Source organism: Leucoraja erinacea, chromosome 8, assembly GCF_028641065.1.
Source record: "Leucoraja erinacea ecotype New England chromosome 8, Leri_hhj_1, whole genome shotgun sequence".
NCBI lineage: Eukaryota > Metazoa > Chordata > Chondrichthyes > Rajiformes > Rajidae > Leucoraja > Leucoraja erinaceus.
The window spans coordinates 60,922,149-60,942,362 of NC_073384.1; the positions used below are offsets into that span (position 1 = coordinate 60,922,149).

The 20,214-nt window shown below is 40.0% G+C and overlaps 1 protein-coding gene across 13 annotated transcripts in view; it reads right to left on the reverse strand.

Annotated features, from left to right (window-relative positions):
- The window catches only part of nrxn1a (neurexin 1a), a 1,388,176-nt gene that overhangs the window by 584,378 nt on the left and 783,584 nt on the right, over positions 1 to 20,214 (reverse strand). For all 13 annotated transcript variants that reach the window (XM_055639808.1, XM_055639806.1, XM_055639818.1 and 10 more), the window contains one exon: positions 13,632 to 13,754. In XM_055639808.1, coding sequence (XP_055495783.1) covers positions 13,632 to 13,754 — 123 coding nt within the window. The remainder of the gene's footprint in view (positions 1 to 13,631; positions 13,755 to 20,214) is intronic.

A 20,214-nucleotide genomic window follows, 5' to 3' on the forward strand; every position in this document is an offset into this window, starting at 1 on the left:
CAGTGAACACATATTAAGATTCCTTCTTTCATTGAATGTTATTTAAATCTCCGAAGAACACATTGAACTACATATCTGTGAATGCCTCCAAATTTTAGCCCCAATGGCAACTGTCTGATACGAATGCAATTGAGTGAATATGAAAATTTGATGCAGCTTTAGATCTTCATCACATTGGAATGAACCCTTTTGTTCATCCCTGGCTTGTGAATGGTTGCAGAGGGAGACATTTAAGAGGAGGAAGAATTGAATAATAATAGTCACAATGTGGAACTCTAGAGTTGTTACTGTCGGGAGGGGAAGAGAAATCCAAACAAGAAGAGTATTTTGTTTAAAGTTACATGTCGGGTTCCCCTGAATGTTTGACCTACAACATTTATGGACTTGGCTCCTGAAAGTGAAAAGATCATCAAAAGAATTCCTATTTAAATTCATGCAACCAAAATGAATAGATCAACAATGTTCAGATCTTGCTGTGCAATAGAAAATGGCTGAACATTCAGTTAACAGATTACAAGAGATTCATTGACAGACCCCACACCTCTTTGTGCATTACAGCACAAATGTATGAAGAATACTGGAGGTCAGATGCCAGTATCCCCTTCTCCCCCCTGTTCTGAACAACCTATTTTGCTTCTAGACTCACAGCAGAATTCTGGTGAATTTGCTGGTTAAGATAAGTTGCGATACATTTCAGATATATTTCATATCTGATCCTTCGGTTTACACTTTCAATACGTGGCTTTGTTTGTCTTGTTTTGTTTATGGTCTTGTTTATTCGAATAGATCACAAACTTCAGTGTAAAAATAAGTGAGTATGAAATATTTTGTGCTTTTTGTTTAATTTACTTTATATTTATATTTTAATTACTTACAGTAGTAATGTAACTAAATTATTTTATTGTAAAGATGGTGGGCAATACAAATGATTAGATGGGGATCAGAGGATTTCCTATTGAGATCTCGCTGTCACTCCTGGACTGCTCTCCCTTATTGGACAGCTGCAGATACAAAGCCTCAAGGTTGCTAGGAGTCATGCAGCTACCAAAGGCACGTGAGACTATTGCAGTGTACTTGAGTGTGAGATTGTCTCATGCACAATTTGGCCCATTGGTTTTACCCACTAATTCTTCAATTTTTCAGTCAAAAAAAACCATACAAGTATCACCAAAAGTCATTGATCGGCATTACAAGAGTAAACTAGATTACAAATGCAGCTGTTGATGTACTGACGCAGAAACTTCTTCCAAAATATTGGTGACTTTTATACATATGCCATTACTAGTGTGCAAATCATACACACATACATGGTGTAATATGCTGAGGGCAGTGAGTCACAGTGCACTACTGGATAATTATTCCAATCTAAATCAAGCCCCAAAGAGGCCATACTTGGGAAAATGGTGAAATAAATAACCAATCTCCTTGTGAGTTAACTGTTATTGCTACACTCACCATCAAGTACTACCATGAAATGCACCTTTTGCTCCAGTCCTCAACCTACTTTTGGCCAGTCTGGTCATCATTGGTGCTGCTCCCGCTGGCTTCAGAAGAGATTGAAGCACGAGGAATCAATGCAGAGAGTAATACCGTACTGGTTTGATGAGACCGAGTATAACTTCAGTATTATCTTAATGGAACATGTTCAAGACCACTTCATCCAGCCTGAACATGTATGCCTCACTCGTCCCCATTTTCATCATTAAATACGTCAAAGACTGTCTCATACCAAAGACAATTAATAATATAGCCTAACCAGAAATATTGGATGAATAGAGAGATTCATTCTCTGCTAAAAATCCAGATCCAGGGCTTTCCAGATAGATGAACCTATACACAAGAAGGCAAGTGTGATCTCCATAAGGTTATCATATCTGCAATAAAGAGTATTACAGACAAATTTGAGGCTCAATTCAATTGTGCATTCCAGGTAACTGTGTCAGATCCTGAATACTATGCTGGGCTAGAAGTTCAAACCAGGGCCAATCTCTGGCAACGTCATTTACACTTGTTTTGAGGAGGCAAACAAAGTCCCAGTAAGGCGTGCCTGCATCCTCAGTTGGTTCTCCTACATCTCAGTGGCTGCTTTCATGAGGGTATAAACTCAGAATTCTCAGTCCCTGGATGGGATCTGAAATTGTACACCGATCAACTGACCAGTCTTCACCAACATTTTCAGTCTCCATTTTAAAAGCCTATTGTCCCCAGCTGCTTCAAGCAAACCTCCATCATACCAATCCTGAAAAAAGTATAGTGATCCATCTCACTGAGTACCAACCAGAAACTCTGACATTGACCATAATAACATTCTTTGAAAGACTGATAATAACCCATATCAATACCAGTCTCTTGGACAATCTAAGCCCTTTGCAATTTGTCTACAGAAAAATTATGTCTGTAGAGGGCACCATCACCCTTCAACTACATTCATCTCTGGATAACCTTGACAGTAAGAATACCTATTGCTGGGATGATATTAATTGATGTAACTCAACCTTTAACACCATAATACCAAATAATATCAACTCTAAATTCCTGGACATTTAACTCAGGGCCTCCATGTGCAGCTTCATTCTTAAAAGGCAGAATTCAATCTATTAAGGGGCTGTTCCACTTGGGCGACCTAATTGGTGAGTTTAGAAGAGTTTGAAAAAATGACATATAAAAGACCTCCTTCGACCTCCTTCGACCACGCTGAAGACCAGCTTCGACCAGCTACGACTCGCTTCGACTTACTTTGGGAAAATTGGATACCGAATAGTGGAGAGCGAAGACGACCTCCTTCGATCTCCTTTGACCTCCCTTTGACTATGATGAAGACTATCTATGACTACCTTCGACTACCCTCGATCACCTACGACTAACATGATGACCTACTAAGACTAAACCTATGAGTAAAAAAAAGTAACAATTTTTTCCATAGCAAACTTTTTCTATTTGCGGGCATTTATAAACATATTGGAAAAAATGCCGCGACCTAGCTGAGGCCTCGATTACGCGGAGACCACTCTCGAGCATGAAGGAGAGTTACGAAGACCTCCTACGACTTCGTGTCGACCATGCTGCGAGTAAGAGTCGAGGGCAAACTCGCCAGAACTCGCGGATTAAGTCGCCCTTTAGATTTGGTCAAAACATTTCCTCCAACCTGACATTCAATGCTGGCAGTAATCGAGAATGAGTACAATTTCCCTTTCTCTACTCCCTGTACACCTATGACTGTGTGGCCAAGTACACTGCCAATTTGTTCTTTAAGTTCGCCAATGTTGTCAGCTGGATCAACAATAATTATGAAATGGAGTACAGAAAAGAGGTTGGGAATTTTATATCATGGTATCAGAACAACAAACTAACTCAACATCAACGAGATGAAAGAGTTGGTTGTTGGCATGGAAATGGGGGGGAGGGAGTTAAACACACCCTGTCCTCATTGATGGAGCTGTTTTGGAGATGGTTGATAGCTTCATGTCCTGACCTTGGGTGCTGCCTGTATGGAGATTGCATGTTATCCCTGTAACTGCAAAGATTTCCTCCACATGCTCCAGTTTCCACCCACATCCCTCCAAATATATGCGGGTTTGTAGGTAAATGTGCCTGGGTAAATTGCCGAAAGTATGTAGGGAGTGGATGCAAAAGTGGGAACGTGAAAATTAGTGTGCATGGCGTAGATTCATAGTGGCAGCGATTAGTAATGTACAATCAGTTTGGGTTAAAATCATGAATGGTAAAGGAAAGCAGACACAGGTGGGAGTAGTTTATTGGCCTCCAAAATGTGATCTCGTGTTCAGGCACAGCAAAAATGGGGGAAATATCTAGGGCATGTTTGTAAGAATTGCAATCATCATGGAAGTTGTTAATTTACATATTAATTGCATGAACCAAACTGGCAAGAGTGGCATAGAACAAGGTGTGGTGTGTGACAGTGATTGCTTCTTAGAACAGTATGCCTTGGGGGGTGAACATAAATATTTGTAAGATTTAGGTTCTGAGGGTTCTAGGGACAGTAGATGATTTAAAGTAGAGGTCAGTCGTGATCATATTAAATGGCAGCGCAGTCTTGCAGGACCTGATGGCCTTTTCCTTTTCCTATGTTCCTGTGTGTTTTATGGCCTAGGAATTTTCACTATCTTCTCAGGACAATATCTGTTCGATATTTTTTTCAGATATGCATGGATTAGAGGGCAACAGCCTGTGAAAGTGATCCTTGCACTTGGTATTTTACAAATGGGCAGATGAAGGACAACTTCCTATCTACTGGACAAGTTTATCAAGCACACCTACAGTAGGTGCTGTCTGATCTGCCAGCAATCCTCTTCCTTTTGGTGGGATGGTGGCTGGATGGCAGGGTGACTAGCAGCTCACTGATTCAGCAATCTTTTTAATTTAGTCTAAAGAGTGCACTCTTCTGAGTGCTCGTATGCCAAAATCTTGATTCATTACTTTACTTTAGAAATACAGTGTGAAACCAGGCCCTTTGGCCCACCGAGTGTGTGATACTACACCAAAGTGGTATTGTAGATAGTGAAGATGATTGTCAAAAATTGTAGCAGGATCTTGATCGGTAGGGCTGAGGAATGGTTGATGGTGTTTAACACAGAGAAATGTGAGGCATTGCATTTTGGGAAGTCCAACAAGACCAGTAACTACGTGGTGAATGGTTGGGCTCTGGGAGTGTTGCAGAGCAGAGGGATTGAGGAATGCAAGTATATAGTTCCTTGAACATGGCATCAGGTGGATAAGGTGGTCACAAAGGCTTTTTAGTTGTACATTGACCTTCATCAGTCAAAGTATTGACTACAGAAGATGGAAGGTCATGTTGCAGTTATATAAAACATTGGTGTGGCCACAGTTAGAGTATTTGTGTTCAGTTTTGGTCACCGTGTCATAGGAAAGACGATGTCAAGCTGGGAAGGATGCAGAGAAGATTTATGAGGATGATACCAGAACCCAAGGGCCTGAACTTTCGGGGGGGTTAAGCAGGCTAGGACTTTATTCTTTGGAGTGCAGGAAGCTGAGGTGTAATCTTATAAAAGTGTACAAAACCATGAGGAATAGATTGGGTAAATGCATAGTCTTTGCCTAGAGTATGGAAATCTAGATTCCGAGGACATAGGTTTAATGTGAGTGGGAAAAGATTTAATAGAAATTTGAGGGGTAAAAGTGGTGGTTATATGGAAGGAGCTGCCAGACGAGGTAGTTGAGGCTGGTACAATCATACCATTTAGGAGACATTTGGACAGGTACATGAATTGGATCGGTTTGGAGAGTTAGAGGACAAGGGTGGGCAGGTGAGATGAGTGTAAATGGGCAGGTTAGTCGGCATGGGCAAGTTGTGCCAAAGGGACTGTTTTCACATTGTATGAGTCCATGCGGACATGCACTATCCATATGCTTGCACTATCGTACATGCTAGGGACAATTTACAATTAACAGAAGCCAATTAACCTACAAAGCTATATGTCTTTTTAGTGTGAGAGGTAATCAGAGCACCCAGAGAAAACCCACATGGCCACGGGGAGAAGGTGCAACATCCGTACAGGCAGTATGCATAGTCACGATTGAACCTGGCACCAACTCTGCTGCTATGCCATAGTGCCACCCACAATCTCATTATTGGAATCAGGAACTTTACAGCTGCTTCATCAGCAGGGACCATTCCCTGGCAGTGATCCACACACAGTCGAGATTTATTTTTGTCATACTCAGACTGATGAGTGGGAAGGATCAAGTTGAATTAAATCCTTGAAATGAATAGAGGTGGGATTGGGGGTGGTGTTGAGTTGAGAAACAGGCTGGAGTAGCTACATTTAGTTTTCATATTTTACTTTCTGCTTCCTGTGATAGAGATCAGGAGAATCCAACATTCATCTACCCATGGCTTTGGCACTTCGGCAAGAAAACAAGAGCTGTCACTCAACACTGAGGGAGTAAACTAAGCAGCTATTTCTTGCTCCTCCTTCACTGAATGTTCCACTTTCTACTCTGCATGGACACAGTCCAATTCACAACCTCCATCCAGGGAGGGAAAAAGAGGTGACATGATTTTTGATTGAGTGAAAGGTAAATCCTGCTCCCATGCTGTATCTTTCAACTGTGACCATCAATCGCCTGTTCACCTAGGTTCAAAGTTGCCCCACTTTCACAATCACCCCTGCACATGAAAGGGAATTTACACAGGCCAATTAATCTGCAAACCCACATGTCTTTAGGATATGGGAGGAAACCAGAGCACTCAGAGGAAACCCATGATGTTACGGGGAGAATGTGGAAGCTCCACACAGACAACAGTCGAAGTCAGGATCAAACCCGGGTCCCCGGCGCTGTGAGGCAGCAGCTCAACTCGCTGCGCCACTGTGCCGCCCTTAATGGTAATGAAGATTGTCATTCCATCTCCACCTGCAACCTGTCAGATCAACATATATCACCTTACACAACATGCAGTTTACTTCTCATCCTAGGAGAAGCGACTGAGAATAATTCTTGCCAGTTCCTATTGATGTTCTGTAACATCATATTCCTGTTCAGTCTACTACACTGAACGTCAAGTGGTGATTTCATGTCTCACCACACAAAGCCAGCAATTGATAGGAGTGCCAGATCAAGTGATGCTGTGGTGGGGCTGAGATAATTGCATTGTGGAGTGGGCCAGGATTATCAAGGCCACTTGGTTAGCCCCGAGCCATTAATCATCACTGAATGAGCTGAGACTGTTGCATGAAAAAATAGCTTGCGCTAATGAAATAATTTGGAACATTTGGATCTCAGTTTTATTATGGCTTGAAGCAACATGGCATGAAATGCATTGATAGATGCTAAATAGTGCACTATTTCATAGGTTGCCCTTCACAATGAAAAACACCTTACATAATATACTGCTGCAAATTTTCAAATGCTGTGAAATGGTTGGTCAAGTTACCACCTCAGCATAATGCATAAATACACAACTGGGATTTATTTTAAATTCAGGGTTTGACAACGTCCACTTCAAAAATTATTATAGTGAAATGAAAATAGCATATAAGTTATTGACTGATCCATATAATCAGTGTTCATCCATTGAAGTGGCAAAGTGAATTGTTCAGCCAGGACAAAAAAAACACCTTTTTAATAGTCCTTGACAAAAAGAGATTTGTTTTTTGTTGGGGGGTGGGGGGAAGCATGACTGGGATTTCAATGCTGACATAAAGAGCATGAGAACTGATCACATGATCTTCTCCATGTGCCGCTGAAATTAGCAAGGCACGAGATTTGCCATCGGGAGAGACTGTTGAATATAAAGGACATAGAACAGTATGGCACAGGAACGGGCCATTCGGCCCACAATTTTAGTGCCAAACACAATACCATTTTAAACTGATCTCAACTGCCTGTACATGATCCATATCTCTCTATTCCCTGCACTTCCACGTGCCTAACGTTATTGTCATTTCTGCCTCCACCACCAAACTTCTGGCAGTGCGTTCCAGATCTCCACCGCTTTCTGTGTAAAATAACTTGCCCCACACATTGCAATTAAGCTTCCACCCTCTCACCTTACAGCTACGCCCTCTAGTGTTGGACATTTCCACCCTGGGAAAAATGTTCTGACTGTCTACCCTATCCATGCCTCTCAATACATCAGGACTTTGGCAGGACAAGAGATGTTTTATTCTGTGGCCTGAATTATCGCAGTTACTTCTGTTTAAGAGTCAGTGAATGATAGGTTAGATTTCGTAGCCCAAGCTCTGTGCATAAGGAGAGTAGTTTCTGTAATATTTCCAATGGTTACGTAATTATTTAAAAATGTATGAAAGAGTAAAAAATAAAAAAAGGATAACATTTTAATATTTCACTCAGATACCGTGATCATTGGCAACAGTAAATGAGCCACAGGTGTAGTCATTTAAAAATAGTAGCGGATCTTTAAGAATATCTTTGCCACTCTCAATAATGACTGATCCCATAATTAGTTAAATTAATTGTTGTGTGGAAGTAACTGTGTGTTTGGAATACACAAAATGCATGGACTCTTTGCAATATCCCAATGATAATGATGAAGAATAGTGTTGCACTATCACCTGGGCCTGAAGCCAATATTTTTCAGTACAGATATAAAACTGGCATCTGCCTGAAAATGTGGAAATTTGCCCAGGAATGTCATATCCACAGGAAACAGCACATTTCCAGTTCAGCTAATGTGCACCCATCTGTCTACTCCATTCAGCTGCAAAGTTGAATTTACTGCAGGCAATGCTCTCTAGTGACACTTTTTCACCTGAAACTCATCCATTGACGCTCACTTCTGGATATGCCAGGATATTTTAAGCGACATGGACAAACAAATCCATAACTAAGGAGAAATAAGAAGAATGCACTCAACATCAAAACAGAATTTATCTGAATGTGTCATAAGGAGCCAATCCTAAAGTTGAAATCAGTCAGTATCAGGGAAAATGTTTTCAAGGGAAAGCAAACATAAGGAAAGATGTAAGTGCTGTTGGATATCAATTATTGGCCAGTAGGTTCCAAGGTCATGGCCCAAACCATAGCTGTTTCATCGATGGCCACCCTTCACAGTTAGGTCAGTACTGACATGCTCACAACTTTAATTCTAGTTATATTTCCTTAGATAATAAAGTACTTTGCATCCTTATGCACTCAAACTGGCACAATTTACAGCCATTTGGGAATATATGTGGCTTCAATGTTAGATGTTGTTTAATTGGAAGGTGTTGACAGGGGAAATATAACTATCATCTTAAAATTTAATTAGATCTTAATGCCAAAAAATCAACAACTATTGGGTCACAATTAGCCCTAATCTGGTGTCATTTCCAGTTCTATTTGTGTGTTTGTTCAATTAACGAACCAAATATATCATTCAAGTGAACAGCAGGGGTGAATAAGAAAATTCCAATGTTCTTCACTTAATAGGGCACCAACCAGGAAATAGACACTGGAAACAAACACTGGTGTTTTCTTCTTCACAATCAGAGCGAATTAGTTCAGTACAGTCAATCAAGAAAATATTTCCATCAAACGGGGGCATTCCAAATACCTGAGCTCATGAAATCATTTGCATTGTGGTTTCTCTGAGGCCACTTCACTAACATCAAGATCTTCCAAACACTGACAGGAGATGGGTTTTTTTGAAGTGGAATTATTAAATTTTAAAACTTGATAACCACTCACGATGCTTCAGGAATGTCCTTGCCCTTCCACATTTTTACTTTCTCCAACATCAAAACATCTCCAAGTTTGCGGATGACACGAAGCTGGGGGGCAGCGTCAGCTGTGAGGAGGATGCTAGGAGTCTGCAAGGTGACTTGGATAGGCTGGGTGAGTGGACAAATGCATGGCAGATGCAGTATAATGTGGATAAATGTGAGGTTATCCACTTTGGTGGCAAAAACAGGAAAGTAGACTATTATCTGAATGGTGGCCGATTAGGAAAAGGGGAGATTCAATGAGACCTGGGTGTCATGGTACACCAGTCATTGAAAGTAGGCTTGCAGGTGCAGCAGGCAGTGAAGAAAGCGAATGGTATGATAGCATTCATAGTAAAAGGATTTGAGTATAGGAGCAGGGAGATTCTACTGCAGTTGTACAGGGTCTTGGTGAGACCACAACTGGAGTATTGCGTGCAGTTTTGGTCTCCTAATCTGAGGAAAGACATTCTTGCCATAGAGGGAGTACAGAGAAGGTTTGCCAGACTGATTCCTGGGATGTCAGGACTTTCATATGAAGAAAGACTGGATAGACTCAGCTTGTACTCGCTAGAATTTAGAAGATTGAGGGGGGATCTTATAGAAACTTACAAAATTCTTAAGGGGTTGGACAGACTAGATGCAGGAAGATTGTTCCCGATGTTGGGGGAAGTCCAGAACAAGGGGTCACAGTTTAAGGATAAGGGGGAAATCTTTTAGGACCGAGATGAGAAAAACATTTTTCACACAGAGAGTGGTGAATCTCTCGAATTCTCTGCCAGAGAATGTAGTTGAGGCAAGTTCATTGGCTATATTTAAGAGGGAGTTAGATGTGGCCCTTGTGGCTAAAGGGATCAGGGGGTATGGAGAGAAGGCAGGTACAGGATACCGAGTTGGATGATCAGCCATGATCATATTGAATGGCGGTGCAGGCTCGAAGGGCCGAATGGCCTACTCCTGCACCTAATTTCTATGTTTCATCTGAGTGATCAGATGATGTAAAGACCTTTCCCAAAATGCTATTTTCCACAAGTATCTGCAAACTATCAATGTTCATTTATTCACCAATAGACTGCACTGCCAGATTTTCTGCATGCCCATGTTGTTGATTGTTCCTTGCTACGAAATTAAATTTACATCTAACTTCCATCTCTTTAATTATTTTATGTCACATAAGTTAGGACAGTAAATGGTGAAATGCAGTAGACATTTGTTTTCGCTTTTGTTTCCAAAAACAGCATTCAGCAAGTATGTCCAGCATGACACCTAGGAACTCCACAGCCCAACTAAATTAATGAGAGGGGGTTTAACTCCCAAGAGGCCTTGGTTTTTTTCAATGACCAGTGATCATTCAATCCTAATGGAAACTGGCACCCTCAGGCTTCTCTCCAACAATCTTAAAGCATTTGTTTGGCCTTGGGGAAACCCACAGCATGCAGTGCACAGGTGGATGACTCTTAGCATTATGAGCTATTAATGCAAGTTATTTTGGTAGGTTGGGAGAGGATGAGAGATTGGCGGTTTTCTGCAAGAGCAGACAATGAGTTACTTTGAATGGGGATCATGCTGGTCCACCAGGTCTCACCAAGGGAAGTTACTGATTTATAGTAATCAGTCTTGTCCTCTTCTTTACCGTTATCTCAGAGCAGATGCCTGCAATGGTTGCTCCTCTGAGGGGCCAATAACATCACAGGAATTTGTGAGTTTCCTGGCTGAGTACCTGTTTAATATGTGCAGTTACAACAGCCAACCAAATGAATCATGCAGAAAAAACTCCACTCCAATCTCAAGCGATATAACTGCATTCCCCATTCACACTGTGCTCTTGCTTCATGGAGAGATTTACCAATCCCTCTGAACAGTCATAGTTATAATATCACCAACAGCTTTCCAGTTTAATTCCTGTGCTGCTTCCCTTCCTGGCGTTTCCATGCAAAAGAACAATTAAGAACAATTTTTAAATAAATTCTAATATACATTAGAATTTATAAGATCAGGAAATTAAAGGGGCAGTTCCAGAAAATCCAACAGCGCAGCTATCGGTCATCATTCAGTGAAGAAAACTGGGGCGTATGTTGTCTCCTGACAAAAAAAACATATGGCAGCCAAACGTGATGATCAAAACATCTGCAGACAAGTATGGCCTAGGAACAATATATGGGTACAACATCTGGATTTTTTTTAAAGTTATGTTCTTGGTATTGTTTAAATTACTCAAAATTATTTCATTAAAATTATTTTTTGAACTTGAAGCTGAAAATACATAGGCTATAAAATTTGGATTCATAGCACATGCAGTTTGTTGCCAGGGATGCTGAACTGGTTTAAAACAAGTGTACAAATGTATACAGTGATTGTGGTGAAAATAGTGCTGGACATTATATTGGTTTGGGCATCAAGGCATAGTTGAGTACAGGCTGTAATGTCAAGTGAATTCCAATTTTAAGTCAGCACTGGTAAAGTAAACAATGCTAACGTCTTCCAGAATCTGCAGGTCTTTCCCCTCACTTCAAGGATTATGCATAAACCAGCTGCTTCCAAATAGGCATGCCTCTTGGAGTACAGACAGATAGCATTGATCTCCCCAATCTAAAGAGGCCATATCAGGAAATACAATCCAGTGGTGGATCCCACCACCGGACACATCTTCCCATCCCCATCCTTTCCACCTTCCAGAGAGACCACTGCTTCCACAACACTTTGATTCAATCATCCTTTCCCACCCAAACCACTCCCTCCCCAGGTACTTTCCCCTGCAACTACAGGAGATGTAACAGCTGTCCCCATGCCTCTTCCCTCACCTCCATCCAGGGAGCACTGCAGTCCTTCCAGGTGAGACAGAGGTTCATGCACACCTCCTCTAACCTCATCTACTGCATTCAGTTCTCCCAATACAACATCCTTTATATCGCCAAGACCAAGCATACCATTTTGTCAACAGCTTGAGCTCAGTCTGTCAAGGCCTGCTAGATCTCCCGGCTGCTAACCATTTGAACTCCTCTTCCCATGCCAACCTTTCTGTCCTGGGCCTCCTCCACTGCCAGAGCGAGGCCACATTCAAACTGGAGGAACAGCATCTCATATTTCACTAGGGAAGCATTCAAATCAATGGTATGAACATTATCTTTCCATCCTCTTCCACCGACATCCTTTCTCTCAGGCCTCACATATCACACTTCTTCACTCCTCATTGTTTATATCCTTTTCATCTCTGCCCTTTGTCCACCCACATTGCAATCAACTTTCCTCACCTGTATGAATCTATCACCTCTCTTCCAACTTTTTCGCGCCTACTACAATCAGTGTGAATAAGGATCCCCAACCAACAATCATCTGTCCATGTCCTCCTGAGAAGCTGCCTGAACCACTGGGTTAGTCTAGCACTTTTGAGTTTTTGCCTCAAGATTCACAGCCATTTTATTTTACCCACATGTGGGTGAGGATGTTGCAAAATATGCAGCTGAAGAGCAAGAGACATAGGAGGAGGAGATGAACCAGGCAACCATTGTCTATGAACAACTCACCTTACTCTGATTCCATCATATTCAGCCCTAATGACCTATTTCCTCACTGTCCCACACATTTTCTCTTTTGCATTACTACCCATCACAGTGTCTACTTGCTCACAACGTAGAAATATCAGCCAAAACAAAGTACATATTTCAAGTTGAGATTTATAAAGATCTGCTTTTATAGAGTAATATCAACTAATCTTCTGCAGTGTCTGTTTTTTGAATTCCTGCAAAATATTCATCAGAGCTGCTGCCTTTGAAGGGAAGACCAAAGGCAACCTTGAAACACACAGTGGAGATGTTCTGGATCACAAAGTTGAGTATTTAGATTGTATCATTACATTGGCCCAGCCTAGATGACTGATGCAAAATGAAGGTCATTCACAGTGGGGTAACGGTGGGGACGTGAAGACTGTCCGCCTGAGAGAAAATAAGGTTTTTGCTTCACGGGACCATTGTCACTCCTTTTGTACAATGTTACACACTCTAGTAAATGCCTCAGGAAACATGTTTTGGCATGTTTCCATTTTGAGTAAAGCATCAAAGCAAACAGCCTTCAAAATTAATTAGGGCAGATAAATAGATGGATAAATAGCTTTCATATATAATGGATATTGTAATTTAGCTCAAACGCAAAACAATTCATGGCATCTTTGATTTTATAATTTCCCCATGATATGTATTCCTCTTGTTGTGACATTGTCTGTGGCTGGTGTACATATTCATCTAATTTTCCAAATAACCATTTCAGCCATGAAGAATTTGGAGGAGAACCAATGGCACATTAAATATCTGCTCATCACATTACAAAGCACTAAATATATTTTCAAGTGCAAAGAATGGTTTTCCTAGAAAGCAAACATGGTCAGCAGCTACTAATGATGCTGAAACGTGAGATTCCATCTGAAAGTCACAAATCCACAAAAGCTTTTATTACCTTCAACGGGTTGTAATTCATCCACTATCAGCTTGAGATACTTCCCTCGACGACTTACACGGACAGTGTGCCACTCATTATCATTGAGGTTTTGTCCAGCATAAAGCATTTCTGGACCTTTGCCTGCATAATAATATGGCAATGGATTATTAGCTTTGTGAATTTAGTTTAAACAATACATGTCATTGTATTTAACACCAAAGATTACATAATATACTTGAGAAAAGGAGGTTCTATGTTTATTATCATTATCTTACAAAAGCCTACAAACAAATTATAGGTTTATATATAATATATCACATTTAATTGAAGTACGTACAATTGTCTGTCATGAACAGGCACAAGTGTTTCCTTTATTACAATAAGTCAGTTATTTATTAGCTCTGCATGATTTTATCCGACAACTGTTTAATTAAAATTAGACACTAAGCTGATATAAGACTGAAGTCTCTTATTCAATAGTGCAGAAGATTTTTCTTAAGGCTCATTCACATTTTGCCAGTGTTTTACTTCTCTAATACAACATCAAAATCCAAGGGTTCTGTACTAAATCCCCATGCATTAACCAACCATTTCAGTTTAGTAATGCAGCCCATCCACATGGCTACACCACTGTGTTTTCAAGGGTCTTCAGCTGCTGCACCCCCAAGATTCCCAAATTCTTTGCTTAAATCCTTTTTCCTTCACTCATCCTTCATAACCTTCAAAAAGCAATCTCCACATATCATGGGTTTTTTTCTCTAGCTTTCCCCCCATTCATTAGTACTTCTCCCAACTGCTGCTCAATATTCAATCTCTCTTTCTGAAGCGCCAAAATGGTTTTTGTAATGTTAGGGGCGCTACAACGAAGCAAAAGGTCTCGAAAATTCAGGATACAAGTTAAATGATTTTTTCATGCAATGCCAGTTTTACACGGGTCATTTTGCAGAGAGCAGTTATTACTCAGATACAGATATCTCCTTTTACTTTGGTCATGGTTATCCTGTCAAGCCAAGTCTTTTTGCTTTTATTTTTCTATTCGTCATGTTTTGGGGGATTCTTGCCAAAATTAAAGCCCATCCATAATTACTCTTGAGGAGCTGGCAACAAACGACCTTCTTGATCTGCTGCATTCTTTCTGGGAAGGATATTTTCCACAATGCTGCTGGGCAGTGTGTTATAATACTGAGCCCAGAAACAGTGAAGTCATGTCTTGTATTGCTACTTTACAAAAGCATTTAGCATTATCTTGGTACTTTACAAAACAACGGTAAGACTGCACTTGGAGTATTGTGAACATTTTTGGTTACCACATTATAAGAGGCACGTGCCACATCTGGAATTGGAATGATGACTGGATTATTAATTCTGATCAATGATAATTTAACATATGTGGCACTATTGCAACTGGAATTTTTACTCAACTATAATTGTTCTAAGTCATAGACAATGGACCATGTACCCAGATCACTGATTCAACTGAGTAGATTGCATTTCAAAGGGTAGTTTTCAGTGATTGGATTCACAAATAATCCAGAGCAATTAAACTGTTCTTCCTTCTCTGCGCAACACCAAGAGGGCAGATAATGGGAAACCTTTTCCTGTAGCTGACGTCTAACACTGTGGGACATAGGTTAAGCAAAAGGTTCAGAATAGATGAATGAAGGAAGTTCCTATGCTGGAATGATGGTTGGAATCTGGAATGCACTGTCTGAGGGGCTTCTGGAGGCAGAGATTCTCATAACATTAAAAAGTATGTGGGCAAGCACTTGGATTTTCAATGCATACAAGGCTTCTAGCCAAATGTAGGTGTGATTAGTAGAGGTCATTCATGATTGGTTTGGACATGGTGGGCCACATAACCTGCTTCTATGCCTCTGAATAAGTCAGTTGGATCAATATAATGAGATTCATAATCTTTTTAAAAATATTTTATATTAATTGTTTGTTGCATTGATTTTTATGGTGATTTCAACTTACCAAATTGCATGGAATGATTTGAACCATAAACTTTCTACATAATTTCATCTTGATTTTTACAAACTTTAAAATAAAACAAATAAAAAGCCTAACAATGCTCAGTTTATTCATTGTAAGGTGCAGTTTCTATGCCATGTCCGTTCCAATTAGTCATCATCAGCACGAACGACAAACATCAAGAGGAAAAGAACAATGCAGATTCAAAGAAGGTTATGATAGGCATGGAAACCATTGGTCCATTCCGCCTTTGTGAGCAAACTAGCTTCCTCATACCCTCCAATATAAGGCTGCATTTGAAGTGTCGTGTTCCGTTTTGGTCACCCTGCTATAGGAAGGATGTTGTTAAGCTGGAGAGAAGATCTACAAATATGTTTCCAGAGATTGAAAGTCTAAGCCACAAGGACAAGTTGGGCAGGCTAGGACTTTATTCCTTGGAATGCTGGAGGCTGAAGGATAATCTTACAGAGGTGTGTAAAATCATGACGGAAATGAATAGGGCAAATGTACAGAGTATTTTATCCCGCATTGGAGAATCAAGAAATCAGTGGACATAGGTTTAAGATTGGAGGGGAAAGATTTAATAGGAACCAGGGGATAGTGAGTTAATGGAACGAGCTGCCAGAGGAGGTAGTTGAGGGAAGTACTATGACAACATTTGAATCGATACACGGACAGGAAATGTTTATATGGGTAGATGGCACTAGTGTAGATGGGGAATATGGTTGGCGTGGGCAATTTTGGCTAAAGGACATATTTTCATGCTGTTTGACTCTATGACTAGCGATTACTTTATAAGACCCCAGAAGAGACATTCCATGTGACAAAGGTTTTCATTGCCCCCATCTTTCCATGTATTATTTAAAACTGGGTGAAAAAAATAATGATTATCCCTCCTATCTTTTATATCTATTTGATAAGTGCAAATTTGTAAGAACTCAGTTTCTAAAACTGGGTACGTAAATACTGCCTCTGGATAATTGGCAAACACTTATGATATTACATTTAGATGCACATTCACAATTAAATGAGGTGCTAAATGGCTGGAGAAATGGCATACTTAACTTTAATGTATTGTTTAGCTGAATGTTGTTGAATACATGCCTTTATATTATACATATCATCAGAAAGTAATTTCCTTCTCGATCTTCCTTAATTTAATTGCTAACAAATAGTGGAATCCGATGTGTCGAGGTGATTGATGGAGTTTTACCTTTACCTTTACGACGTTTAAGAAACCCGTTTCAGAATTAATCACAGGGAATCCCAGGCATGGTGACCTGTGCCACATCGTCAAAACTTCAATAAATTGCACTTATCTACTTCCTTTTTGTCTTTTCTTTCCATCACACCTTCCATTCTTATCCTCTGTTCAATCTCAACATCACGACCAATCTCCTGCCTGGTCCTAGTCCTGACCCAATATAATACTCCAGATCTACATTTATCAAGTTGTTTGCTGATCTCTTAGCCCACCTCTTCCTTTTTGACTTCTCTACTGACCATGTGCCCCACTACTCCAATGATCCACAGCAAACGTTGCTTTTCCTAGTAATCCTGCTTAATATGAGTTGTGAAATGGATAAAGATTGTGGATGCCTCTCAATTTATTTTTAGTTGTCATTTCATTTTATAACTAAACACAATTTCAGATATTTTCTCCATGTTTGTGCCCATTCATGACTTACCTGAGAACCTCGTAATCTTTAAAGAAAGTAGAACAGTCTACAAAGCAATTACAACACACAAACTATTTTGCACATTGGTGAGATTTAATATTCAATAAGACACAGAAAAAAGTCCTATTTACCGCTAAATTTGTGCAACAATATAATCACATTACGTCAAAAAGCTTTTATTTCATAGATAAAAATCTTTGAACATGCCAATGTTCATAGTGTTATGTATTGGATGTAAACATAGAAAGTAAGAATGGACTGTGACTTTATTATCGACATTTCAGCTAAATATTTTAGAAATTTTAGGCTGCATTTATTGTAGAAATTCAGGCTATGTATTAACTTATTTCGGTATTGATAGCAATTATTGTCAGAAATCTATTGTAGATTAATGTTTTACTATTCACCTTTTATCATCATTAACCATGTTTAATACAACATATACAATATTCAGAAGTGCATCACAAGATAGTAACAAAACTAAGACATCATCTATGATGTGATGGGATTTTTGAGGTAAAAGATCAACTTTCCACTACTATGATTCTTTGACAAGGAGTGTCGTTTGAGTTAACTTAAAGATAATTTGGTCCTATAAGCAAATCACCTGCTTACTGTATATTAGTGCTTGGCAGAATGACACCAATTATGATTCTCTGAATTTAACAGGAACACATTTAAATATAAATACAGCAATACATAGATAATATGGTGTGAAAAGTCTCCACTTAATATTTTCAGAAACTGTTGTGATCTGCATCACAGATTCAACAGAATATTATCAATTCTACATTCTTTGTCTCCCTCCATCAAACAGATCAGTTAAGATTGACAAACATTCGGATAAAGGCTTAGGTATTATACACCTTAATCAATATAAATTACAAGGAATACTGGTTGCGCTTGATTGAAAAGAAAACTGAAGATATGCAATATTATACATAATTATGAAATGGTACTGGTGCAATATATATATATATATATATATATACCTCACAAACTGTATCCAATTTCTACAGACAACATTGCATGCATTTGGGCTCACCTGGATTCTCCTGTATTCCACTGCATCAGATATTTCCCATGTTCTCGCCACCTCCCCCTCACTTTCCTGCAGCTCATAACATGCTTGCTTTCTCATTTCTCTAATGACCAATAATCATCAATATGAAATGGTAAATCAATTTCTCACTCCAAAGATGCTGCCTGGTCTTCTGAGTACCTCCAGCATTGTTTGATTTTATTCCATTTTATTCAGAATTTACCTTTCAACCATTCTCTTGTAGTTGGTTTGCCAATGCCTAGTTTGTGTTTTACCAGAATCAATTGACTCCAACCATCATCAAAAACATGTTGAAACAGATCAGAGAGCCGAATTACAAAGTTGAGATTAGAATGACTATACCTGACATCATGTGGCATTTAATATAGAGTGGCAAAAATAAACCCTGATGAAACTGAAGTCATTGGAAAAGAAGTAAACACATGCAGTCAAATCCATAGATGGAGTCATATCCTATATAAAGGAAAATGTTGGAGTTTAATGATCTCAGGCCCAGAATATCGCTACAATTTCCTCGGGTATTGTTCACTTTGCCATAGTGTCAACATCTGCTGCCTCATCAATGATTTTCAGTAGCATTGTTTATGGGAAGATCTCAGGTGATTTCATAATGTGCAAGTACATTCTTAATTTCTCAGCAAATAAAATAGTCTATGCGGTGATGTATTAAGATCCAAACAACATTCAGGCAAAAGCACATAAAGGTCAAGCAACACTAAATGCCAGTGAATGACCGTCCTTAACAAGAGAGAGTTCAAGAACCAGTCAGAGGCTGGGCATTCCACAGTGAGTGATCGCATCCTGATATTCCAGAGACTTTCCAAGGCACAAATCAGGCATACGGTACTCTTCAATTGCCTGAATGAGCACACCTGTTACAACACTCAAAGCTCAACACCACCCCACCAGGTTGGCACCTTGAACATCCATTTCCTCCATCAGCACTTCATGTCAAATATGTGTGCAAACTCAATGCCAGCATTTATTTCAATAGGGCTCGTATACAAAAATAGGGATCGTATACAAAAATAGGGATGTAATGCTGAGGCACTATAAGGCGCTGGTAATGCCGCATTTGGAATATTTGTGAGCAATTTTGGGCACCATATCTGAAGAAGGATGTGCTGGCTGTGGAGCGGGTCCAGAGGAGGTTCACAAGACTGATCCGAAGAATGAGTAGGCTAACCTATTATGAGCGTTTGTTGGCACTGAGCCTATACTTGCTGGAGTTTAGAAGAATGAGGGAGGACCTCATTGAAACCATACAGAATAGTGAAAAGCTTGGATAGAGTGGATGTGTAGAAGATGTTTCCACTAGGAGAGTTGAGGACTAGAGGTCATAGCCTCAGAATTAAAGGACGTTCATTTAGGAATGAGATGAGGTGAAATTTCTTTAGTCGGAAGGTGGTGAATCTGTGGAATTCTTTGCCACAGAAGGCTTTGGAGGCCAATAGACAACAGGTACAGGAGTAGGCCATTTGGCCCTTCGAGCCATTATCTGTGATCATGAATGATCATCCCCAATCAGTACCCCGTTCCTGCCTTCTCCCCATATCCCTTGACTCTGCTATCATTAAGAGCTCTATCTAAAGAGACTGTCCCACTGCAGCGACCTAATTATCGAGTTTAGAAGAGTTTGCCCTTGACTCAAACTTGCAGCGTGGTCGACACGAGGTCCTAGGAGGTTTTTGTAACTCTCCTTCATGCTTGAGCGTAGTCCCCGCGTACTCGAGGCCTCAGCTAAGTTGCAGCGTTTTTTTCAACATGCTGAAAAATGCACGCGAGTAAAAAAAGATCGCCATGGAAAAAAACGATATTTCTTTACTCGTAGGTTTAGTCGAGGTAGATCATAGTAGGTCGTAATGCTATCGTAACTAATCAATGG